Source organism: Colias croceus, chromosome 7 (genome assembly GCF_905220415.1).
Source record: "Colias croceus chromosome 7, ilColCroc2.1".
Taxonomy (NCBI): domain Eukaryota; kingdom Metazoa; phylum Arthropoda; class Insecta; order Lepidoptera; family Pieridae; genus Colias; species Colias croceus.
The window spans coordinates 747,130-774,857 of record NC_059543.1 but is presented as its reverse complement, the minus strand read 5'-3'; the positions used below and the strand labels follow the sequence as shown (position 1 = coordinate 774,857).

Here is a 27,728-nt window from a genome sequence, read left to right as displayed (position 1 = left end):
GGCCACTTCCTCTATCAAGTATTTAGGAGTGACCTTAGACAGTAATTTAAACTATAAACAACATATAGCAGAGGTATCATTAAAAACTAGAAAACTCATCTTCATAATGAAGAAACTTCGTAACTGTACCCCTCTTAATATTTTAAGACAAGTATACACATCTCTGTGTCAATCCGTATTAACCTACAGCATCTCGGTCTGGGGATGTGCCGCCAAATCTCACATTCTGCAGTTGGAGAGAGCGCAACGTGCATTGATCAAAGTGACATTAAAAAAACCTTATAGATTTCCTACTAATGAACTATACCGTGAGTTTAATGTACTACGTGTTCGCCAATTATATATATTATCAGCAGTCAGCCTAACCCATAAATCTGTAGCTTCGCGTCCCGATTACAAAGAACTAATAAGAAAAAGAACATTCCGATTCCCACTTCCTGCATACAATTCAAAAATAGCCAGACGAAGCCCATCATATTCACTCATTCACACCTATAACAATGTCTGTAAGGCAAAATCATTGAAGAATTACAGCACGCATAAATGTAAGAAAATAATTAAATCCTGGCTCCATGAATTGACGTACAGCGACACCGAAGATCTGGTCTAAAACGTACAATTAACTTATTGATCTCACTCACGTATCCGCACAGAACCACAAATACTCTCGCACACAAATCTACTCACTCGCATACATAAAAATATTCACATACACACACACACTCACTCACACACGCACGCGCGCGCACACACACACACACACACACACACACACACATATAGTAATCCACTTAGCCACATATCGCTAAATTTACTCATCTTTTTTATATTTTAATTTTGTTATAGTTAAGGTGTAATTCGACATAATATCTAGAAACCTGTACACCGTTTTGATATCCAAGATACAGGCAACAGCCTAGTTTGGATCTCCTGTAATGATGTAATGTTTAAATTTTTTAGTAAATAAAGATTTTATTATTTTTTATTATTATTATTAAGCACACTCCTAAATAATTATATGCGTGAATAAAAGGCCCTACTCACGGTTCAACACAACCCACAATCTGCTGACACAATTTGTTGCAGTCGCGATTGAGCGTTCTCTACATCCAACCCTCAATCTGATGACACAATTTCATTCCGCGATTGCTTGCCACAACGTGTGCACGTCACGTTGATGCCTGGCCTGATGCTAAACCTCAACGCAATAATACGCATTATTAATGGATATACTAACTAATTTATGAAATATAAGATAATTATCTTTGTAAAGCTTGTATTTTTTCCAATTTTATTGATAGATTTCAAGGGCTATAAAGTATAAACGGCTATAAAATATAAACATCTTCCTCAAATATGTAAAAATGCTTATAAAAATGTCTTTCCCGCGTTTATCTCAATACCGCCATTTTGCGATTACAGCATTCTTAGTTAACGCGGCAGCGCGATTGAGCCGAGATTGGAGCAATCACAATACTCACGTGTCAACACGCACACAATCTGCTGAGACAATTTGTCTGGTTGCTTCCGCGCCGATCCAATTCGCAACATGTTGGGTTACACCCCCAACGTGCCCTCAACTATACTATTGACGACACAATCTGTCAGCTCACTGCAGATTGTGTCAACAGATTGTTACTGAAATTGAGTCGTGAGTAGCCTGCTTTACACAAATAAAGCCATAGACATAGACTAAATTATGCTATATAAAATTGTCTATGGTAATAAATGTAAATTATTATTGGTTATTGTTCATTTTACCTAATTTTAACCAATCGCATCCGCAGATATTCCATGGTAAAAACGTTTTAAACCGGAGTTGGGTAGGAGTTGGGTGTTGTCCTGTTTGGTGAGCGATATGACAAGTTGACAACGCCGAATCTAATGATCAAACAATTTTATTTGAATTTGTGACTAACTCATAATTTGTATTTATTGCTTCAATTTGGTTTAAATATGAAGTTATGATGAGCAGCCCTGTGTATTATTTTGTTGTGGTGCTTTGTTTTAGCATATCAAGTACAAAATCAGGTTAGTACATAACAATATAAACTTTAAAACAATTAACTCATTTTAACTGCTATTTAAAATCGAAAATTATTATGTTGCTTGCACTTGATTTCTTACTTGAATCTTCAAATTTTTATGAACAGTTTTCATGTTATAAATGTACGTATTTTCAGATTCAGTCCGTTATTATTACGACTACGAATGTAATGAACCTCTCTTAGACTACGCTAAATTGACTGCTACTTCTAGCTTACGGGAAAGAGGACCGGATAATGCTAAATTACATGGTAAGTTTATACCTCTTGCTTTTACCAATCAAAATACCAATATGCATTTTGTTTATGTAGTTCCTCATATTTCTTCATAACACATAATTGTTGTTTCACGAATTATTACAAAGCCCATGTTTTATATCTGACTGAATATTGTTCTTAAAAAATATGACAATATTGAAAAACTCTTATTGGAACTTGGATTTTTGATGTTTCATAATCAATTAAGTATTTGATAGTTTTGTTAGGTGCAAGGTCACTGATTTAATTTGCTATTGTGTGAGTAGTTTGAGCATTGTTCATTGTAGTTTTAGAATATCCTTGTTTTTAATATCTTATAGGATTTACCTACACATACATTCATATTTTCCCATAATCCTTTATAGCTTAATGTTTTACGGGTTGAATAGATTTTAAATTATGAATTAGCCCTATACTTCTTATGTATCTGGTCAAGAAAACTATAAAAAGATTATGGGAAAATAAACTTTCAGTCATATGTGTTATTTCCCCTTGAGAGATTGTTTTAATTTAAATTGTGCATGCATATATTTTTTTTCTGTTTTATTGCATTTAAGTTTTTAGCTTGAGAGTGCTAGATAAACCCTGAAACAGGATTAATTCGTCAACAGGTTCACACATGGTATAAAAAACTATCCCTGTTGACTAATTACGTAAACACATATAAGGAATACAAGATAATTCTTCCCATCCACAAAATAAAAATGGCAGCAAAGAATACAAGATGGGCATTTAATGCCAGCGAATGGAATCCTACTGAAGCTCAGATTTTAGCTGCTTCAAGCTACATCCAACCTGAGGAAAAGCAGAGAATCTCAAAATTTGTCTTTCTCAAGGATGCTAAGTCGAGTTTAGTTGGACGACTCATGATTAGGAAGTATCTTAGTGTCGCAACTGATATTCCGTATCAATCCATACAAGTTGGTAGGGATGAAAATGGGAAACCATATTTGTTAGGCGCTGGTGATACGTCAGTACATTTCAATGTTTCCCATCAAGGTGACTTTGTTGTCTTAGCTGGCAACACTACACAAAATATTGGTATTGATGTTATGACAATTGAATCTCCAGTTAACAAGGATATAACAGATTTCTTCCGCCTGATGAGAAGGCAACTGTCTGAACATGAATGGAAAAAGATTCATAGCTATCACACTGATCTACAAAAGATGGCATGTTTTTACCGTATTTGGTGTTTGAAAGAAAGTTATGTGAAGAACATTGGTGTTGGAATTACAACTTCTCTAGAAGCTCTTAGTTTCTCTATAAAAGAAGAATTAAAAGTTGGTGAAATAACTACAAGCACAGTTTTATATGAGAATGATGTACTTATAGAAGACTATGCTTTTGAAGAAACATTGTTAAATAATTTATATAGTGTGGCCGTTGCAATAAAAATTAAAGATGGGATAAACAGTGAAATTGTTCCATTTAAATGCTTAACTATAGAAGAACTGCTCGAGGATGCAAAACCATTGGTTGAACCAGACCCAAAATTTACTAGTGATTTCTTAAAAAAGAAGCCAAAACCTTATTAAAATGTTATTTTCATTAGGTGTGTGTTAGTGTGTGGTTTTGTTTTTTAGATTGTAGGTTAAAGGGCTAAAATGTATATGGGTTAAATAAAATGTTATAAAAATTGCGTATTTGATTTCCACTAACGTCCAAACATACTAACAGACACGAAACTAGATGTAAAGACTAAAATGCAAAATTGGAAAAAGGTTTGAACGCGTGGACGGCGTCCGAGAATGACTTTGACCAACAACTCGTCATAGATTTGGGTTCAGTGAAGAATGTCACTCGAATATCGACACAGGGACGAGCGCATTCGCAGGAATACGTCCAAGAATACCATATCAGCTATGGTAGTAACGGACTTGACTACGCGCAGTATAAAGCGGCGGGGGGTGAAGTCAAGGTAATTTGGTGGTGGGGCTAAAACGTGAATCGTGGTGGGGTGTATCTGCACGTTTAGATGCTTGTGTTAGTGATTTATGTTTGTATTGGTGATGGGTTATGTACCTTCCTTAGTATGCTTGGCTGTTAGAGTTTGAATGTAGAATTAAACACTTGTAGTTCGCGTAACTATAACATATTTTATCAGTAATATCAAATACTAAATCTATTAACAGTTCTTTCATATAGTTTAAATGCAGTAATCATTATTTACCATAGCCAATCGGTTATAAAGCTGCATTTACACTGTATCGCAACTTACTAACAAACACTCAACGGTGAAGGGACATCAGCATGGACGGCGAAAGAGAGCTCGTATAACCAGCACTTGACGATAAACCTGCACAAGAGGCGGGAGTTGCGCGCGGTGGCCACGAGGGGCCGGTTCGCGACCGACGAGTTCGTCTCGGAGTACATGATACAGTACTGCGATGATGGCGAGAGTTGGAGGGATCTGACCGACGCGGAGGGATATGCACAGGTTGAAGGGTTTTTTTTGTTGGATTTGCAATCTTATAGCTATGTGTATAAGATTGGTTTTAATATATCATTATGGTCAATATAGTTTGTAGATATTTCCAATCATAATTTACAGATAATTTCAACAGTCAATTCCCTAAATACAGTAGCTAATTCGTACTGTATTATTGCTGCTCATAGATTTATAAATGACATTCTTGAATAGTAATAACTATTACGGTTCTGTAGAATATACAAAATGTAACTCAACATTGTTGGTGTATATCCAATGTGTGTAGTAATGTAGATTTTTGTAAATATGTATTAAGTATGAATATTAACCTTTAATTTTAACTTTTCTAATATTAAGCATGCACTATTACTTTTGGAATAACTAACATAGTATTTTTAATATGCACACTATTGTTTTTCTAAACACCATTAACACTAAAACTAAAAGTATAGCGTAGATTTAAAGATTTAAGCATACAAAGAGACATAGGGACAGAGAAAGTGACTTTGTTTTATACTATGTAGTGAAGTAAAAGTAGTAATTTATAAAGGACTAGAGGTCCGCCCCGGCTTCGCCCGTGGTACATATTTCGCAATAAAAGGTAGCCTATGTCCTTTCTCGGGTATCAAAATATCTCCATACCAAATTTCATGCAAATTGGTTCAGTAGTTTAGGCGTGATTGAGTAACAGACAGACAGACAGAGTTACTTTCGCATTTATAATATTAGTATGGATAAGTTATCGACATTAAAACTTAAGATTAACTATGTATTGCAAATATTTGTATCAGAGCTCTAGCTGTGATTGGTAATCCAGGATGTTACAGTTACAAATTGCTCAATATATAATTAGATAGTTTGTTAGTTTTTTTTGGAAGTATCTAAATCTAATATTGTCTGAACATGTTGAGAACTACTAGCTCGAATTTTAAACTATTTATCTGCATAGACAATAGTTTTGTTTTTGGCCTTGTTTAACTATTTCTTTAGTAAGAGTATACTGAAGGTGGGACACTATATTGAGCATCATGACCAGGAGCACAGCATTCGTTTGAGAGCAGACAAACTTACGTGGTCAAAAGTAGAACAAGTACTTTTGACAATTTCAGCATATTGCTATTGCTTATTGGTCAAAGCAATACCGATGTGCTATTAAACCATCTTTTACAACTCTGTATATTGAATTGTATAACATTGGGATACACAAATGATGATGCGAAACAATACACTCATTAAAACGTTTGCATAAATAATTACAGATGTTCGAAGGTAACCACGACGGTAACACGGTAGTGAAGAACGAATTCGAAGTGCCTATAATAGCTCAGTATATAAGAATCAATCCCATGAGATGGCGGGACAAGATATCAATGAGAGTCGAACTGTACGGCTGTGATTATGGTACGTATGTAATGTCTTGGATACATTTGTATAGTAAAAAAAAAATTGGTTGTTTGTAAAGTCGGTTTACTGACGATAGTTGAACGTGACAACGTCTTAAGGCCGATTGTGCTTCTTTGTCACTCGTTCCGCGCTCTCGCTTGCACTTCAAGCCTGGAACGCCTCAGAGGTCTATCGAATTATAAGACGTTGTCACGTCAAAATATTGTTTTATTTATGAGAGTTCTATGCATTTCGAAATTAACGACTATTTAACAGTTTTTAAAAGCGATCATCAAAAGTGTAATATATCGATTAAAATCGGGTAAAAACAAATTTTCTTTTCTACTTGTTTTTTTAAATTGTGACTTCACATAAACATATTTTGTCATTTTCTGTAAAAGTTATTAAATCACCAATCAGCCGCTGACAACAATTGTAAAATATCAAAAATCTTAAATCAAGACAAATAATACATAATTTATTTCTATTCTAGTTGCCGATACGCTATTCTTCAACGGTACATCACTAGTGAAGATAGACCTTCTCCGGGATCCCATATCAGCGTCTCGGGAAACAGTTCGATTCCGGTTCAAGACTAGTGTCGCCTCCGGGGCTCTGCTGTACTCTAGAGGCACTCAGGGGGATTATATAGCGCTGCAGTTGAGGGACAATCGACTTGTGCTTAATGTTGATCTGGGTAAGTTGAATTGGAATGTTATTATGGCGTATAGTTTCTTTTTGTGTGAATGGATGGTGTACTGTGTGTCCTAAAATAGTATCATGAAAATAATAATACTTGAATCAAACCAATACATTAATTTATTTAATTAGACTTCATATGGAAGCACTTTTGACCATTAAAATACAGATTAAAGTTAATTGTTTGCAGTTTGGAAGGTTTTTACTTTATCAATCTGACATACATAAGCAACAATTTTTTTCGTTTATTTTACAAGTGAATTTGTCGATTAGCGACCATGTCGTCCCGTTAGTTATTGGGAAACATAAAAAAAAATCCTTCCTAATCAATAATTTAGGTATCAACAAAAGATATGTCACCTGACGTATTTTTTAAAAGATTTTTTTCGTGCAATTTATAAACATTTTTTCTACCAACATTTAATAGGAGATAAAAACTAAATATATTCACAGGTTCAGGCGCAGCTACATCTCTCTCTGTGGGCAGTCTACTCGACGATAACATATGGCATGATGTAGTCATCTCCAGGAATAGAAGGAACATCATTTTCTCTGTCGATAGAGTTATTGTGCAAGGCAGGATTAGAGGAGAGTTCTCCAGGCTGAATCTTAATAGAGCGGTGAGTTGAGAAATGAATAAATTATCAAAAAATATAAAATTACGGTAGTTTTAGTGAAAATCCGGCTCGAAGGACCTTTTTTTAAGCAATTTAGAATAGCAGCGGTCATTACAAACCAATATGGTTTCAACTAGTATAATGAAAAGGAAAATAACTGGGTGTTCACAATGCTTTTACGCCTTAACTAAATTTTTAATGAAAACTATCTTTTTATTTAGAATAGATAATTTGGATAGTAAAAATGACTTTTCCAGGTACAACAGAATGCTAAACTAGTGCCTTTAGTCTACTTATAAAGTTGAAGCGTCTTCTTTAACTATCTAGTTATCTACCCTTCCTAACCCTATTTATTATACTCCCAGATGTACATCGGAGGAGTTCCCAACTCGCAAGAGGGTCTAGTAGTGAAGCAGAACTTCACAGGGTGCGTGGAGAACATGTACCTCAACGCTACCAATATTATAGCGCAACTCAAGGAGGGCTACGATACGGGCGAACCTTTCAAGTATCAGAAAGTGAACACCCTGTATAATTGTCCTGTGAGTACTGTATTATGTATTAAATTATATGTATATGTTACTGTTAAAACTCATAGACAGTCAAAACCACTTTTGACTAAGGACGTCAGTCAAAAACGTTTTGACAGATTTTTATAATAATCAAAAGTGATTTTGACCTTCAATGAACTTTGACTGTAAAATATACTTAAACTAATTTTGAGATTAAATTTTCGGGAACCAATTCATTTTGAACTATGTATTTGAATATTGTTTCTTTCATATTTCTTAAAAAAAACAACTAAATAATTAATTCTACACAGGAACCACCAATAGTACCCGTGACGTTCCTAAAAGAAGGTTCGTACGCGAAACTACGTGGTTACTCCGGAGGGAATACCCTCAACGTGTCTCTGGAGTTCCGCACTTATGAGATGCATGGACTGTTGATATATCATAAGTTCAAATCTGAGGGATATGTTAAGGTATGTGTTAATTATATTATGGTGATTTAACTCCTTGGTACATTGATTGTGTTATTTCAGGCTGTCATTATATCTAGTTTTGTTTTAATGTGTGTGTGAAGAATTGAAAATTTTTTATTAATCATATACCATTATAATTTTTTCATCTTATAGATGAAAAAATACGTCACCCATTTTTTTTTATTTAATCATATCCAACTAAGTATAGTAACTAATATCTAAATAAAAGAAAATCATATTTAATATTTTATTTATTTATATTGCATTAGGATAATAACTGTTATAACTTTAAAAAGCACTGAGCATAAAATAAATACATTACCAATTAATTAATCCTTACAGGTGTTCTTAGAAGAAGGTAAAGTGAAAGTCGAGCTATTCACAGAAGGCTCGCCCAAAATCAAACTAGATAACTACGCTGACACATACAACGATGGACGTTGGCATGCCTTGGTGCTCACGCTGGCGCCGGACACGCTCACGCTAGCGGTGGACTATAGACCAGTGAAGACTACGAAGAAATTGAAGTTCTTTACAGGCAGTACTTATTATATTGCTGGTGAGTTTTGGGTTTTTTTTTAATAATAAATCATTTTTTTTTCTACATGTAAAGTTTGGTTGGTCTGTTGTCTATAGCATTGGAAGGTATACTTGTATTCAATGTTTTTGGGTATTATACGCGTTTATTTTTATGGTTAAATAAATTGAATCCATAAATATATTAAGGAATGCTTTTTTTTGAGAAAATAGTAAATTAAATGCTTTTGCTAAAATAAAATACTACTTACTAATTTCATTTTTTTAAGTTTTAACTGAATTAGAAAACTCTTATATTTGCAAATTTTATTACAGCTCCAACCATTTTTTTAAAGTGAGGAAATCTTGCATAGATACCCTTGCATAGATATGTCGGATTTCTACCGACCAAAACCCCACTGTGTTCTGACTTCTGTCAAGCCGCATCAACGACAGGGCCACGGGTATAGGTAGAATTCGTCCGTGACCACAGCTCCAACCCTGCTGAACTGCAATAGTTTAACTATACAAACTCCGTGATTATTTATACCACTTGTACCAAGTAAATATATTTGTTGTGTCCAGGGGGCAAAGGGCCGCCGCGCGGGTTCGTGGGGTGCATGCGGCGCATCGCCCTGGACAGCAACTACCGCCTGCCCACCGACTGGAAGCCCGAGGAGTTCTGCTGCCCCAACGAGGTTGTGTTCGACGCCTGCCACATGATCGATAGGTATGGGTGGGGTTTACTCGGGGATAGACTCAAAAAAAAAAACAAACCGTTTTCCATAAGTTACGTGTGTTTGTTTGTGCTCTTACAATACTTTTGAACTAAGAACAAAGAAGATATTAGACAACTCGTGCGCTGGCAAAACCAAGGACAAGAAGATACATAGATAATAGATTCGGCACAAAAAAAAACACAAATCAAAGAGCAATACAGACGCAATATAATGAAAAATATGGATACAATATAGTATATTATGAATATAAACACTAATACATTTCTATCAGATGTAGAATTCTGAATTTGATTGTTATATTTGTAGAAAAAAGCTAAGTAATGTTAAAATCTAAGAAAAACCTTATTTTTATGTTTTGTTATTTAAATCCGTATTTTTTGTTCAAAGAGTACTTAATTAATTGACAAAAAAATCAACTTACAACTTTTATTTTAAGATGTAATGGCTTGGTTTCTATTGAATATCAATTAAATGTGTACAGATGCAATCCAAACCCGTGCGAGCACGGAGGCGTGTGCGTGCAGACCGCGGACGAGTTCACGTGCGATTGTTCAGCTACGGGATACGCAGGCGCTGTGTGCCATTCTTGTACGTATTTTGTTATATTTTAAAATATTAAATGTAAATAATGTGAACAAATAAAAATACAAATATTTCTTTATTATAATGCTAACGATAAAATTGGAAAAGTGTGCGAACATTGCACGTAAAATTTCAAATGTAATATGTAGCAGTTTACATTTTGAAAGTTGCCTTTTTAATTATTATTGCAAAGTTCTTCAAAACTACTTTATTTTTGATGTACCTATTGGATGAATAGCTTCACTTCTTCACATAATATATCAATCACCTTTTCACGCATTATATCAAATTTAAACTGTTTTACAGTTGAAATTGGACGATTAATATTATTAATTTACTATTAAGTTGCTATTTCTATATCATTTTGTACATTTTGCAGCGGTCCACCCTCTCTCGTGCCAAGCGTACGCGAACGCAGCGGGTCTGACCCGTTCCGCAGATATACAGGTGGACGTGGACGGTTCCGGACCTCTTCCCGCCTTCCCGGTTACTTGTCAGGCTTATTGTGAGTATTGTGGACGTGTTTAAATACTTTTTTATAATAAAAAAAAAACTTTATAGTTGAATTATGTCAGGTCCTTTTATTTTGTGTTAGTACTTCTTTGTTCTGATTACGTTTGGTAGCCGTAACGCCCACTGAAAAATAATAATAAAACACTTTTGAAGTGAAACTTCTTTAGTCGCGTTGAGAGTAAAATTTCAAAGTCGTGCCATGGAAATACCGTCGCGTCATGGAGTAAGGCGACGATTTTTGTATCTTTGAATCTTACCAAAGAAGTTTTACTTCTAACACATTTGCTAAGCACACACGCTTGTTTTGTTTCAATAATTTTCTGTCAAATACATTTTGATTTTATTTATTTAGCTTTATTTCTTTTAGAAACAAATAATATTATTATTTTGATATTTTTTATTCCAGTATACAAATTATCAAAATAACTGTTATTATTATTGTGTATTTTTTTCTGTAAATGACTGTTAATAAAATAAATAAATAAATTTATTACTTTCCCCAGCGGACGGTCGAATCATAACGGCAGTGCGTCACGCAGCAGCGGGCGGGTCCGTGGTCGACGGGTACCAGGAGCCCGGCAGCTTCAGACAGGACATAGAGTACGACGCGACGCGGGCGCAGTTGGAGGCCCTGCTGAACAGGTCGCACACGTGCTCACAGCGGCTCGACTATATGTGCCGGCATTCGAGACTGCTCAACTCGCCCAGTGAGTGTTTGTTGTGAGGTGGGGGGATTGGTCCTTCGAGGATGGATATTATTTTTTAGTTAATGTGTACTGTTTTGTTTTGCGTTGTATTTTAAATTGCTCTTACTTACTTTTGAACCGTATTTTGCAGAACCTTAAAATTCACAAAAAATTGCCATTTTTGAAATTTACATATTTTTTTTGATAAAATAAAAAATCATTAAAATGTAAGATTTTAATTTATTTTTGTTATGTATGTATTTTGTCGTGCATTTGAAAAGTCTTCTTACTTATCTTTGAACCGTATTGCACAGAACCTTTTAATACACAAAAAATTGCCATTTTTTGAAAATTAAAAAAAAAATAACTCAAAATTTTCGAATCTAATTTTGTTGATTTTGTGTATGTCAGGCGAGGAGGCGAACTTCCACCCGTTCGCGTGGTGGGTGTCGCGCACGGGCCAGCGCATGGACTACTGGGCCGGCGCGCAGCCCGGCTCGCGCATGTGCGCGTGCGGCGTGCTCGGCGCGTGCGCAGACCCCAGCAAGTGGTGCAACTGCGACGCGGAGCGGCCGCCGCACGATGCGCACGGTATGTGTGTGCTGTAGTGGTGCGCTCGCGCATGTGCGCGTGCGGCGTGCTCGGCGCGTGCGCAGACCCCAGCAAGTGGTGCAACTGCGACGCGGAGCGGCCGCCGCACGATGCGCACGGTATGTGTGTGCTGTAGTGGTGCGCTCGCGCATGTGCGCGTGCGGCGTGCTCGGCGCGTGCGCAGACCCCAGCAAGTGGTGCAACTGCGACGCGGAGCGGCCGCCGCACGATGCGCACGGTATGTGTGTGCTGTAGTGGTGCGCTCGCGCATGTGCGCGTGCGGCGTGCTCGGCGCGTGCGCAGACCCCAGCAAGTGGTGCAACTGCGACGCGGAGCGGCCGCCGCACGATGCGCACGGTATGTGTGTGCTGTAGTGGTGCGCTGGCGCATGTGCGCGTGCGGCGTGCTCGGCGCGTGCGCAGACCCCAGCAAGTGGTGCAACTGCGACGCGGAGCGGCCGCCGCACGATGCGCACGGTATGTGTGTGCTGTAGTGGTGCGCTGGCGCATGTGCGCGTGCGGCGTGCTCGGCGCGTGCGCAGACCCCAGCAAGTGGTGCAACTGCGACGCGGAGCGGCCGCCGCACGATGCGCACGGTATGTGTGTGCTGTAGTGGTGCGCTCGCGCATGTGCGCGTGCGGCGTGCTCGGCGCGTGCGCAGACCCCAGCAAGTGGTGCAACTGCGACGCGGAGCGGCCGCCGCACGATGCGCACGGTATGTGTGTGCTGTAGTGGTGCGTGCGGTACTGGGAACGTACATGATAATATGTACTCTCGAGACAGATCCAGCGAGCGAAACAACTACCAAAAATCACCAACATGACTTTCAAATTCCTCCTACGTGGGGACACATACAAATTGTGAACTAAACAATTACAATGAATCGAACTTTAGTCGAACCGAGTTTCGCGCCCCGATGAAAACAGGCATTGAAAGATAAAATTTCACAGACATTGCAAGTTTTTCTGAAAAAATATTCATCTTTTTTAGAATTCCAAATGGACGGTGGCGATATAACCGAGAAAGAGTACTTGCCGGTCAAGCAGTTGCGTTTTGGAGATACAGGCAGCCATCTGGACGAAAAAGAAGGCCGGTACACGCTTGGCCCTTTACTGTGTGAAGGAGATGGTAAGTGTATCAATAGTATTAACTTAAAAAAATCTGCAAATATATGTACATTTTTAAACAATAGAAAAAACTGATCACGATGCGGGAGTCGAACTAGCGTCTTTCGACTGTGTGACAGTTTTTTTTCTATTCTATAAAAAATATATTTATAGAGCATTTCAATGCAATAAAACTAAAGTATCTAATTCTGCTTATAATCTAAATTTTTATACAATCCATTTTTTTCTAATATATATTTTTATTTTAGATTTATTCAGCAACGAGATAACGTTCCGTATATCAGACGCGGTGGTCACTCTGCCAACTTTCGACCTCGGTCACAGCGGTGACATCTACTTTGAGTTTAAAACGACCAAGGAAAATGCTGTTTTGCTGCATGCTAAGGTAAGATGTATTTTTATTTTTCAAATGCTGTTACTATTTTCGAAAAGGAGGCGGTTCTAATTTTGTTTGAAAGCTTTTTTTTACCTATATTTTTGATGGTTTTTCCTATACCTACATAAAGTTCTGGTTACTCTTTGTCCTTTAAAAACTGAAGCGAATGAATGCCCTTTTTGATAGTTTTCCGCATAATAAACACAAAAGATAAAAAAAAAATCCGGGCTTACTATTACATCTCCAGTAATATATAGATTTAAGACACACTACATTGAGAACAATTTTCCCTAGGGTCCGCAAGACTACATAAAGCTGTCCATCATCGGCGGGGACCAGCTTCAATTCCAGTTCCAAGTGGGAGATACGCCGCTCGGTGTCTCCGTGGAGACCAGCTCCAGGCTCGCTGATGACCACTGGCACTCCGTCTCCATCGAGAGGAACAGGTATGCGCATCAGAACAACTAGGTCAATTGAACAAAACGGTTAAAACTTAGATCTGGATAAGCTGCATTCGTGTTTGTTGTGTCAGAAGTCAGAACTTTAGACAGGGTGAACAATGCTGATGTTTTTTTATTATTTTAAAGCTGTTTCTTATAACACAGCACACCTCACAACAACACAGCACAACACAGCACAACACAGCACACCTCAGCACAACACAGCACATCTCAGCACAACACAGCACAACACAGCACAACACAGCACACCTCAGCACACCTCAGCACAACACAGCACACCTCAGCACAACGTAGCACAACACAGCACAACTCAGCACAACACAGCACAACTCAGCACAACACAGCACACCTCAGCACAACACTGAACAACACAGCACAACACAGCACAACACAGCACACCTCAGCACAACACAGCACAACACAGCACAACTCAGCACACCTCAGCACAACACAGCACTCCTCAGCACAACACAGCACAACATAGCACAACACAGCACAACTCAGCACAACACAGCACAACTCAGCACAACACAGCACACCTCAGCACAACACAGCACAACACAGCACAACACAGCACAACACAGCAAACCTCAGTACACCTCAGCACAACACAGCACAACACACCACACCACGACACAGCACAGCACAGCACAGCACAGCACGACACAGCGCAACTCAGCACAACTCAGCACAACTCAGCACAACACAGCACACTTCAGCACAACACAGCACAACACAGCACAACACAGCACAACACAGCACACCTCAGTACACCTCAGCACACCTCAGCACAACACAGCACAACACAGCACGACACAGCACAGCACAGCACAGCACAGCACGACACAGCGCAACACAGCACAACACAGCACACCTCAGCACAACACAGCACAACATAGCACCACACAGCACAACACAGCACAACACAGCACACCTCAGCACAACACAGCACAACATAGCACAACACAGCACAACTCAGCACAACACAGCACAACACAGCACAACTCAGTACAACACAGCACAACGTAGCACAACACAGCACAACTCAGCACAACACAGCACAACTCAGCACAACACAGCACACCTCAGCACAACACTGCACAACACAGCACAACACAGCACAACACAGCACACCTCAGCACAACACAGCACAACACAGCACACCTCAGCACAATACAGCACACCTCAGCACACCTCAGCACACCTCAGCACACCTCAGCACAACTCAGCACAACACAGCACACCTCAGCACAACACAGCACACCTCAGCACAACACAGCACAACATAGCACAACACAGCACAACTCAGCACAACACAGCACAACACAGCACAACTCAGTACAACACAGCACAACGTAGCACAACACAGCACAACTAAGCACAACAAAGCACAACTCAGCACAACACAGCACAACACAGCACAGCACAACACAGCACAGCACAGCACAGCACAACACAGCACAACACAGCACACCTCAGTACACCTCAGCACACCTCAGCACAACACAGCACAACACAGCACGACACAGCACAGCACAGCACAGCACAGCACAGCACAGCACAGCACGACACAGCGCAACACAGCACAACACAGCACACCTCAGCACAACACAGCACAACATAGCACCACACAGCACCACACAGCACAACACAGCACACCTCAGCACAACACAGCACAACATAGCACAACACAGCACAACTCAGCACAACACAGCACAACACAGCACAACTCAGTACAACACAGCACAACGTAGCACAACTCAGCACAACACAGCACAACTCAGCACAACACAGCACACCTCAGCACAACACTGCACAACACAGCACAACACAGCACAACACAGCACACCTCAGCACAACACAGCACAACACAGCACACCTCAGCACAATACAGCACACCTCAGCACACCTCAGCACACCTCAGCACAACTCAGCACAACACAGCACACCTCAGCACAACACAGCACAACATAGCACAACACAGCACAACACAGCACAACTCAATACAACACAGCACAACTCAGCACAACACAGCACACGTCAGTACAACACAGCACAACACAGCACAACTCAGTACAACACAGCACAGCACAGTACAGCACAGCACTGCACAGCACAGCACAACACAGCACACCTCAGCACAACACAGCACAACGTAGCACAACACAGCACAACTAAGCACAACAAAGCACAACTCAGCACAACACAGCACAACGTAGCACAACACAGCACAACTCAGCACAACACAGCACAGCTCAGCACAACACAGCACACCTCAGCACAACACTGCACAACACAGCACAACACAGCACAACACAGCACACCTCAGCACAACACAGCACAACACAGCACACCTCAGCACAATACAGCACACCTCAGCACACCTCAGCACACCTCAGCACACCTCAGCACAACTCAGCACAACACAGCACACCTCAGCACAACACAGCACAACATAGCACAACACAGCACAACTCAGCACAACACAGCACAACACAGCACAACACAGCACAACACAGCACAGCACAACACAGCACAGCACAGCACAGCACAAAACAGCACAGCACAGCACGACACAGCACGACACAGCACGACACAGCACAACATAGCACAACACAGCACAGCACAGCACAGCACAGCACAGCACAACACAGCACAACACAACACAACACAACACAACACAACACAGCACATCGCATCACATCATATCACGTCACATCACAACAACACAACACATCACATTACATCACGTCACGTCACGTCACATCGCTTCACGTCACATCACGTCACGTCATATTACATCACATCATATTACATCACATTATATAAGCATTTTTTTAAGCAATTCCATTGAAATGCCTGTCGAGGTTCCTTACGTTTTATCGCCGACTATATTTAAGCGACTTGATGATTCACTTATATTTTAACACACCCACATTTTTGTACAGAAAAGAAGCTCGCGTAGTAGTGGACGGGGCGTTAAAGAACGAGATACGTACAGCCAAAGAGCCAGTACGAGCGCTACATCTCACCACGGCGCTGGTGCTGGGCGCCACGCTGGAGCGCAAGGACGGCTTCGTGGGCTGCATGCGCGCGCTGCTGCTCAACGGCAAGCCGGTCGACTTGCGCTCGTATGCCAGACGCGGTGAGTTCAGTTTAGCTTGGCATTGACAATGACACAACGTGAAGACACAAACGTTTAAGAGTGGGTATAAAGCAAAATTACCAATCTTCTACTAGATGATATAAAACCAAAACTAAAAGTAACGACACAAAATGCTTTGACAAAGATGTCGCAAATGTTTTAATATAATTATTGTTGATGAAAAAAAATCATAATAGGTATTACCATGTCAAGTAGAAAACGTAAAAGTGTGAAAATTAGAGGTAACTTCATGATTTTTTTTTTATCGAGTCAATTTTAATATTTTATGTTTTTGATCAAACAGAATCCTCAAAAGTATCATCTAGTTTGATATATATTTTATTTTTTAGATTTGGTCTTAAATATTACACGTATCATCTAATAGAAGATTGGTAATTTTGCTTTATACCCACTCTTAACACAAGAGGAACATGATGCGTTAGCTGGATGATTATTTTTGAAGTACTTTAATAAACTCAAATTCATAAATTTTCAATTTAACAAACATTTTTTCCACCAGGTCTATACGGAATATCAGAAGGGTGCGTGGGCAAGTGCATATCGTCCCCGTGCCTCAACAACGGCACGTGCCTCGAGCGATACGACACATATTCTTGTGACTGTCGATGGACTGCCTTCAAAGGACCTATCTGTGCTGATGGTAAGTGATGTGTTTATTAAAAAAATATTTACTTAATTGATACAAATGAAACGGTTATTTGTCTGTTTGTTGTTTTTTTTTAACAATTTTTATGGTATTTTTAGTTATACTAATTAGTAAATATGTATTGGTTTGGTTGGACGCCTTGTAGTTAAAATACTGATGCACTCAAGACATACTGCGTCGAATTGATAATAGAAGCTTCTTGCTGCAGAGCAGCGAAAAAAAAAAGTCAGGAAAAAATATGAAGTGAACTAGCTATGTTTTAAAATTTTAAAGAAAAGTGTGAAAGTAAATTATCTATATTTTAAACTATTAGGTACTTACGTAAGCCCGCGATGTACAGCTAAGTAAGCCTACTTTAAATTCTTAATCAACCCACAGAAATTGGTGTAAACCTCCGTCCCAACTCAATGGTGAAATACGACTTCCTCGGCTCATGGCGGTCCACGATCAACGAGAAGATACGCGTGGGTTTCACCACCACGAACCCGAGGGGATTCCTGCTGGGTTTCTACTCGAATATATCCGGGGAGTACCTCACGCTCATGGTGTCTAACTCGGGTAAGTTACGGGTTATGTTAAGGCGAAGGAGTTAAGAAAATAATGGCAAAGTATATGTTGTTTCTTAAAATTGTCATGAATGGCTGTTAGTTTTTATGTGGTATATATGTTACAGTCAAAACCCTGAACCAGTCAATAACCTTATTGACCGGTAAAATTAGTCAATAAGGTTATTGACTGAGGGTGTCGGTCAATATCCTTATTGACTGATTTTATCTATATTGTTGAGTAAAGTGACTATATCATACCGTAACCAAACTTGTTCAGAACAAACGCCAATAAGCAACGGCAACCAATTGCACTATTTGAACCTGTTACTCTATAAGAATAGTACCTGATGGACGCTTTTGATTGAAATTACTGCTTCTTTATTTTTCGTCCTTGTTTTTGATGATATGTATTATAACTTAATTCTATATTTTTGCGTTGTTTTAATGATGTTATACTATGGTGTTTTATTAAAATTTGCCTTGTTAGCGTGTAGTGCTATATCTGTCAAAAAAATAATATTTTTAACTCTCTTAATAATTTTTTTCCCCCCAGGGAGTCTCCGCGTGGTGTTCGACTTCGGTTTCGAGCGGCAGGAGATAATATTCCAGGGCAAGCACTTCGGGCTCGGCCAGTACCACGACGTGCGGCTCTCGCGTAAGGACAGCGGCGCTACTATGGTTCTGCAGGTAATATGGAAGTACCCTCAAAAATTTATGATAAAAAAAATTGAAACTGTTTTGTGTTCAAGTTTGGCAGTATATTTTTAAAGGAAAAATATGACTGAAACTACCTAAGTAAGAAGGAATTTTTGATAATTGTGTCATTGCGATGGCATATTTTTATTGATTGTTAAAAATGAGTGAATTTGAATAAAATTATAAAATATGTTTAACAAAAGATGCTAGAGAATTTAGAAAATAAGTTTAACTGGTCATTTTAAATTGTCTATGTATTTCGCGTGCCAGTTTCCACCGCAGCTGCTGCATACTAATATTCCAAATGTACGCATGCAGGTGGACAACTACGAGACGCAGGAGTACCACTTCAACATCCGCGAGAGCGCGGACGCACAGTTCAACAACATCCAGTACATGTACATCGGGCGCAACGAGAGCATGGGCGAGGGCTTCGCGGGCTGCGTCAGCCGCGTCGAGTTCGACGACATCTACCCGCTCAAGCTGCTCTTCCAGCAGGACCCGCCCGCCAACGTGCGCTCTATCGGTGCGTGCTCTGTGCTCTGTGTGCTCTACCGCAGCTCTGTGCGCTCTACCGCAGCTCTGTGTGCTCTACCGCAGCTCTGTGTGCTCTACCGCAGCTCTGTGTGCTCTACCGCAGCTCTGTGTGCTCTACCGCAGCTGTGTGTGCTCTACCGCAGCTCTGTGTGCTCTACCGCAGCTCTGTGTGCTCTACCGCAGCTCTGTGTGCTCTACCGCAGCTCTGTGTGCTCTACCGCAGCTCTGTGTGCTCTACCGCAGCTCTGTGTGCTCTACCGCAGCTCTGTGTGCTCTACCGCAGCTCTGTGTGCTCTACCGCAGCTCTGTGTGCTCTACCGCAGCTGTGTGTGCTCTACCGCAGCTCTGTGTGCTCTACCGCAGCTCTGTGTGCTCTACCGCAGCTCTGTGCGCTCTACCGCAGCTCTGTGTGCTCTACCGCAGCTCTGTGTGCTCTACCGCAGCTCTGTGTGCTCTACCGCAGCTCTGTGTGCTCTACCGCAGCTCTGTGTGCTCTACCGCAGCTCTGTGTGCTCTACCGCAGCTCTGTGCGCTCTACCGCAGCTCTGTGCGCTCTACCGCAGCTCTGTGTGCTCTACCGCAGCTCTGTGTGCTCTACCGCAGCTCTGTGCGCTCTACCGCAGCTCTGTGTGCTCTACCGCAGCTCTGTGTGCTCTACCGCAGCTCTGTGTGCTCTACCGCAGCTCTGTGTGCTCTACCGCAGCTCTGTGTGCTCTACCGCAGCTCTGTGTGCTCTACCGCAGCTCTGTGTGCTCTACCGCAGCTCTATATAGATAGACTCTACCATAGCTCTATATAGATAGACTCTATCGTAGCTCTATATAGCTCTAGTTGTAGCAGTGCTGTGGTCGTAGCAGGATACGGCGTGCAATTTACGCGCTATGGGTATGTTATGGTAGAGCCAGATAGAGATCTGGCTCTACCAGAGCTTTATTAGATGTAGCGTGCACACCCACCCTTCAGTGTGCACGTTATCGATTCGAACCTACCTACGTCTACGGTAGCTTTATGTAGCCGTACCGTAGCTCCTCTGCAGTTATTTATGTAACGGCGCCGTAGCAGTATTTGCCTTACAATATGCGCTCTATCGGTGCGTTTTGTCTCTGTATAGCTCATTGTGGCTCTATTCATCGCTACTGCAACTCCTACAGCATTTATGCCCGTAGCGTGCGTGCCTGCTCTATCTAATTTAACTCTATTTCTCCTATAGCTCTACTGTACGTCAGCAGGACTTAGTGTATTCGTCCTAAATATTAATAAACACAGAGCTATGTTATTATTATTAGATATTTCTCCATAAAACAAGGCTATAAAAGAAACATACCCTTACGTGGGGAAACAGATCCAACACGCAACAGCCCTTTAGATGAACTTCAATGTGTCGTGGGGCACCAGCAAATTAATCTTTATATTACCAACTAATTTATATTTTTTTTATAATTTTAATTTAATATTAACAACAAAATGTCCCATAAACAGGCGGTATCCTCCACGAGGACTTCTGCGGCGTAGAGCCTGTGACCCACCCCCCCGCACCGCTGGAGACCCGCCCCCCGCCCTATGTGGACAGCGACGCGGATCTGGACTACCATCGCACGGACGAGGCTATACTTGCTAGTGAGTTAATGTTTTATATGTTGCCTTTTATAAAAATTCCGTCAAGAATTAAGGTTTTTTTAACATGTTAAAATGAATAATGAAAGAAAGTAGAAAGAAAATACGTTTATTATGAACACACATAAAAAAGATATAAAAAATGATACAGTAAATATAAAATCATTCAATACATTCTTATTTGTATTATAAAAAAGATACACATTGTTACTGTTATTAAAAATGTCTCGAATAAAGATGGCGGTCAAGAGTTTTATGTACATATATTATAAATAAACTTTTCTTCGATTAACAGTATACAGCAACTTGTATTCTAATCCTTTAGTTAAATATTCACGAATAATATTTCTGTGTATGTAAAAGTCAAAATTTTGTCAAGTTATAAATTTTATGTTTTCGTTTTTAGCTGTGCTGGCCTTCATCTTCCTTCTACTGATCGTTGTGGCCATTGTTTTGGTGCGAACGCTATCTCGACATAAGGGAGAATATCTCACTCAGGTATGTTGTTTTTACTTAGGTATATAGGAATAATACCTGCAATAAACAATGTAAATGTAGAATTTTATATTTTGGTTTTATGGCATTCAAATGCTGTATAAATATAAAAAAATCGATCATGAGAATTTGAATCCGCGTCTGCCGCCATTTAGAGGGATTAGAAGTTGCGAATGTTATTAAAAATATAGTAAAGATAAAGTTGAGTCAATTAATTACTCAGTTCTTATACCTGCTATGCCGTACCTTTCGATTCCATCGTTGAATCAGCTCTACGTCATGATAATTCTTCATCGCTATCTAATTGATACGATTTTTCCTTTTTTTTTTGAAGTCGGTTAAATACAAAATATGAAATTCCCACTGCCGGGACACGGGCGTTCTATTCGGGTATTGGGTAATTATTGCATTGTTTGAACTAAATAATGTTTACAAATTTAGATAGAATAGAAAAAAAATCGATCACTCAGCGGGACTCGAACCTGCATCCTGTCGCGCCAAATCCGGGCGGATGCCTGACCAACTCGGCCACCCGTCAGAGCGATCGAATTTATTCTATTATTACAGTTTTATGTGTCTACTAGCTTACCGCCCGCGGCTTCGTCCGCTTTGTCTAAAACCTAATAAATTGTGGAGGAAGGAAGGTGGAATTCCTCCATCGAAAAAGGGAGGATCCTCGACCAGTCTACTCGACTGGCCGGCCGTGAAGGCCCCGATGGATGATGTCGGAAAGTTGTATATATAGCTCTGTAGCGAAACATTTCGCTTGCGCGATTCAGAGCGAAGTGTCGCTACAAAATTATATACTAAAACCTTCCTCTTGAATCACTCTATCTATTAAAACCGCATCAAAATCCGTTGCGTAGTTTGAAAGATTTAAGAAAGCGACTTTATTTTATACCATTTAGTGAAGGGACACACTGAATAATGTGTGTGTGTGTGTGTGCAGGAGGAGCGCGGTGCGGAGGGCGCGGAGGGACCCGACGCGGCTGCACTCGCGGCAGCAACCGGACCCCGGGTCACCAAGCGGAGGGAGTTCTTCATTTAGTGCTGCACACAGAGAGAAAGGGGGGATGGGAGGCTGGGGGGGGAGTATAGAGCAGTAGAGTGTGGGGGGAGGAGAGCAGTGGAGTGTGGAGGGAAAGGAGTTCTTCATTTAGTGCACATCATACAAGAGAAAGGGGGGATGGGTGGCTGGGAGGGAGTATAGAGTAGTGGAGTGTGGGGGAAGGGGAGTTCTTCATTTAGACACGACACTACTACAAATGGGGAGAGGGGATTATGTAACTATACTTGTGGTGAGTTACTACTTGTACTCGAGTGGGAGGAGCGAGAAGTATACTTGTTATATAACTTGTATAGCTAAGGATGAAAACCATGCCTAAAAAGAGAAGAGGGGAGGCGAAAGGGATATAGACATCACCGTAAAGGATGTAGGGACAGGAAAACACATAACACTATTACAATAGATAATGAAGAACAATTACTTTGGGCAATTATATTTAGGGGGAAATTAAAAACCACAACTTATTACTTTACAAAAAAGCAAATAACATTGTCCACTGAATACCTGATACTGTTAATATATTAATTATTCATCAATTTCTCGTATTTCTTCATAAAATACAGAATTGTATTGCTCAATATACTTCAAAATTCATAAAATCAGTATTTACACGGTACCTTAATACAAACTACCGCAGAGTTGATATTCCATTTATATTTTTTCATATATAAATGAGTAAGAACATAAAATATTTTAACCAGAATCAAGCTTTTCATTATCTGTAAGCAATAATCTCGAAACATAAGACTGTAATGTATTACCGAATATGACATTATGTTTGACATAATACAGGGTGGCTCTGAAATACGTTGACAACTCATTTTACGATTTATTTTATTTTTCTTTTACACAGTATATCGGTGACTACTTTATAATAAAAATACAGTATTATTTTGATGTAAATATCTATTTATTTTCAAAATAACCACCTTTAGCTTTAATACAAAGGCTTAAACGCTTTCTGAAGTTTTCGACGATTTTCCGTACCTCCTCTTCAGATATTTTGTCCCACTCACGAGTAAGTGTTGCCTCCAGCGCGTCTACACTTCTGTGTGATGTTGCACAGGCCTTCGCCTCTAGAATTAACCATACGCTGAAATCCATTCGATTAAGGTCTGATGAAAATGGAGGCCATTCCTTGGAACTTATGAACTCTGGGAAATGGTCCATACATCACTACTGCACATTTGAGGTCCTGTGAGATGCAGCAGAAACATGTTGAAAAGTCCACGGTTGGTCAACGAAGTGTTACTGGCTCCAAGGATGAACTACACTCTCTAAAATATCGCGTCGGTATATTTCTTGATTCATTTTCACACCTTTTTTTACTAAAACAAGAGGAGTTTTGCATGTTGAGAAAATGCCACGCCAAACCATGACTGAATCCGGTCTTTGCCGATGGGGGATAATTGCTGTGGCTCCAGGGCGACTAGAAGAGTAAACTTTATCGTTTTGGTGGTTATGAGACTGTTCAATCTGAAAAATTTTTTCATCGGTGAAAAAAATATTTTTCCACGCTTCACCAGCGGAGCGCGCTTTCAGTAAGTGACATCTTTCAAGGCGTATTTTTTTATCTTTATCATCCAACTGCTGCGCTTTTCGAAGCTTGTATGCTGTTAACTTGAGCTCATTTTTAACAACTCGTTGTAACGTTGAATGACTTACACCTAAATCTCGAGCCATTTTTCTTACCTTGGCTTGTGAATTGCGGGTCTATCTTTGTTTGACGATATGTCGAAGCCTAGGCGTCTTTACAGTTCTTTTTCTGCCTCTTCCCAGACAGTCACCAAGATGGCCAAGCTCATCGTAGCGTTTAATAGCAGAAGAAACTAACTGCCGACTGATACTGAGAAGTCACACTAACGCGCACTGCCGCTTACCAGCCTCATATAAGGATATTATTGCACCTCGTTGAGCAGACATAGTAAAAAATGACTAATTTTTGATTTATTCTCTTCACAAATAACGTTAAGTTGGCGCCAAAACATGTGAAAATAATAATTAAAAAACAAAAGCAACGCAGCATGTCCCATTTTTGAAATTTATTATTTTGAAATTTGTCAACGTAATTTAGAACCACCCTGTATACCAATAATTTACTCTATACACGCATTAAAACACAAAAAATAATCAAAAATCATCTTAAAATACAGACAAACCCAAGCACATCAAATATATTTAGTTAATTAGTTTAAATCACTATTTCACGCATACATTAATATATCATATTATCATTAATTGATATTATCAAAAGAAAATCTCATGTGATTTAAAAATATTGTCTATCTCTTTCTGACATCAAGGATCATGTAATGTGTAAACGAGATGACGCAATTCCATTTATTTTAAATTAATGATATCATCTTATAAAAAGTATTTTATTCACAAGTATTTTCGAGATCCTATTTAAACAATATGGGTCATTTTATATTATGAAATACATAGTTGCATTATGCAAAATCCGTCGCTTGTGCCTTTTTGTATTGACGAAACATTATCATTAAAATTCTAATAAACATTTCATTAAAATTCAAGGATTGCGTTTAAATCATTTCATATGTATTCTAAAAAATCATGAAAATATTATAGTCATCATAATCATTAGTACCTAATATTGGCACAAAAAGTTCAAATTACTTATAATAATGCACAAATAGCATTTTTGTATGTTTTTTCAAATTTCTCCCGTTACGTGCCATTTGGCTTGACATTTTGTATTTTTTTGTATTTTGTAACACATTTTTGTATCGATGTATATTTAGTTACTTTCGTATTTATATATTTGAATGTATTAGATTTACAATAAAATTATTAGTTTATAGAATTACAAATTATAATAAGTGTAGTTTATTTTGTATCGTCACGATATTTTGTGTTTAGGTTTAGTTGTTTAGGGTTCGCTGAACTTTTCTTTTATTTTCCGTCCAGAAACGAATGTCACCGCTACTTAAAAGTATTTTTTTTCTGTGATTATAACGATTTTTGAACGTTTTAATTGCGTGATTGAGTCGAAATACCAACAGTGTAGGGAATAATTTTGCATGACAGTGTTTTAGAATATTTGTGAATCTCGATTTATTTTAGTGTATTTTTATGTGTATTTGTATAATTTTGTCGTATTTTATGTTTAAAAAAAGACGTATCTATCGTACAATATTATTTGCGAATGACTGCACACTGAACGATAATAACTACTTTAATGTAAAAAGTATTTTTATATGAAATACAATAAACATGGTTAGTTGTGTGTGTTTGTCATTGTGGTATCTACAAGCGAGTGTTAGCATTTTTTGTAATTACTATATCCATTTTAGGAAACAAATAAATTGTGAAATGAACCAAATTCATGGTTATATTATGAATTAAATCATTTTTACGTGATTTTATTAATATAAAATTACGTTTTTACAAATATCATTTTTCTATACGAAAAATATTATAAAATGATGATACTCGCTTGTGGATTAGACAGATAGGTGCCTTATAGTCGGCACGGAGGTCACGTAGCGTGTTAGTAGAGTTTTTATTTTACTACGAAATCACAATAAATTCATAAATAAACTTGGTGTTTTATTTTATTACCTTCCCATTAAAATAAACAAGAAGTTGATTAGGTAATTCTGAAGACTGAACCAGTACGTTCATAAAATATACCTATATGTAGTAGCAATATTAACGTTTCTTACAAGCGTAGCCCAAAGGCACAATTATGGAGGGAGTGTTTAGAAAGAATATGATAATCTCCTTTAAAGTACATGAACTAGTATATCTTCTTATATATAAAAATGAATCGCAAAATGTGTTGGTAAGCGCATAACTCGAGAACGGCTGAACCGATTTCGATAATTCTTTTTTTATTATATTTCTTGAAGTACGAGGATGGATCTTATGTAGAGAAAACGTGAAGATGTACCACGGGCAAAGCCGGGGCGGACCGCTAGTATATAAAAACCTTCAATATATACAGTGGTGGTCACATAATTAAAGACACTAAGAGCATTTTATACTACCCAAGACACTTCTCTCAAAAATTTTTTTTACACTATCATTGGAACTGGTTAAATAATTTTAAAATATTCAGGTATGTGTTGTCTAATGCTAAACTAAATTTTATCTACAGAACTTGTCGGTTTGTTAGATTTTAATCGGTTCATCCTTACTACTAGCAGTTTTAACCTAGCAAAGGTCTGGCCATATAATTAAAGACATAAGACTCGCTTATAAGAAATATAAAAAAATATTGTTTTAATGAGATTATTTTTCCAACACAAAATGTCTGACGCTTGTCTGACGTATTTACAAAACATTTTTACACTTTTCAATATTTGGTTGCATGTCCTTTGGCAGTAGTGACGGTTTACATCTCTTGGGCATTGAAGCAACTAATTTTGTACAAGTTGCATCACTAATTTGGTTCCATTCTTCGAAAATGCTTTGCAAAGTTAGTCGACGTTTGTTGACCGCTTTGCCACGAATTCTTTCTTTCTTGATTCCATAATTTTTCGATCGGATTTAAATTCGGACTGTAGGGGGGCCAATCCAAAACAGTTACAGATTGGTTCCTTAACAAGCATTTCACTACTTTTGCAGTGTGCTTAGGATCATTATCGTGTTGAAAAGTCCCAACAAAAGGTAAATTTTCCTCCCCATAGGGCAGCATGGATTGCTCTAAAATATACTTGTACTGGAATTTATCCATGTTGCTTTCTGTCTTTTTGACAGGTCCAACGCCAAGTCCAGAAAAAAAGGCCCCACACTTTGATATTTCCACCCTCATGTATGACTACTTATTAGTGTATCTTAGATCCATTTTCTTATTGAGATGGCGTCCTACATATTCTTTTCTAACAGAATTAATAATATAAATCTTAGTTTCATGCAAAAACAGCACATGTTTCCATTCTTGTTCAGTCCAGTGTTCGTATTTTGTAGCAAAGTCAAATCTTGCCTT

At 38.9% G+C, this 27,728-nt stretch overlaps 1 protein-coding gene across 1 annotated transcript; it reads left to right on the top strand.

Moving 5' to 3' along the window:
• Positions 1-1,832: 1,832 nt before the first annotated feature.
• On the top strand, positions 1,833-22,774 carry LOC123693136 (neurexin-4). The gene is made up of 25 exons (XM_045638100.1): positions 1,833-2,031; positions 2,184-2,297; positions 4,547-4,743; positions 5,994-6,135; positions 6,611-6,814; positions 7,270-7,436; positions 7,799-7,975; positions 8,257-8,418; positions 8,761-8,977; positions 9,520-9,664; positions 10,156-10,262; positions 10,636-10,761; positions 11,273-11,476; positions 11,867-12,046; positions 13,036-13,173; positions 13,421-13,557; positions 13,843-13,994; positions 16,958-17,154; positions 17,675-17,815; positions 18,200-18,379; positions 18,923-19,056; positions 19,384-19,591; positions 21,082-21,219; positions 21,623-21,714; positions 22,661-22,774. The coding sequence occupies exons 1-25, from the start codon at positions 1,965-1,967 to the stop codon at positions 22,757-22,759; spliced, it is 3,825 nt and encodes a 1,274-aa protein (XP_045494056.1). The 5' UTR covers positions 1,833-1,964; the 3' UTR covers positions 22,760-22,774.
• Positions 22,775-27,728: the final 4,954 nt, after the last annotated feature.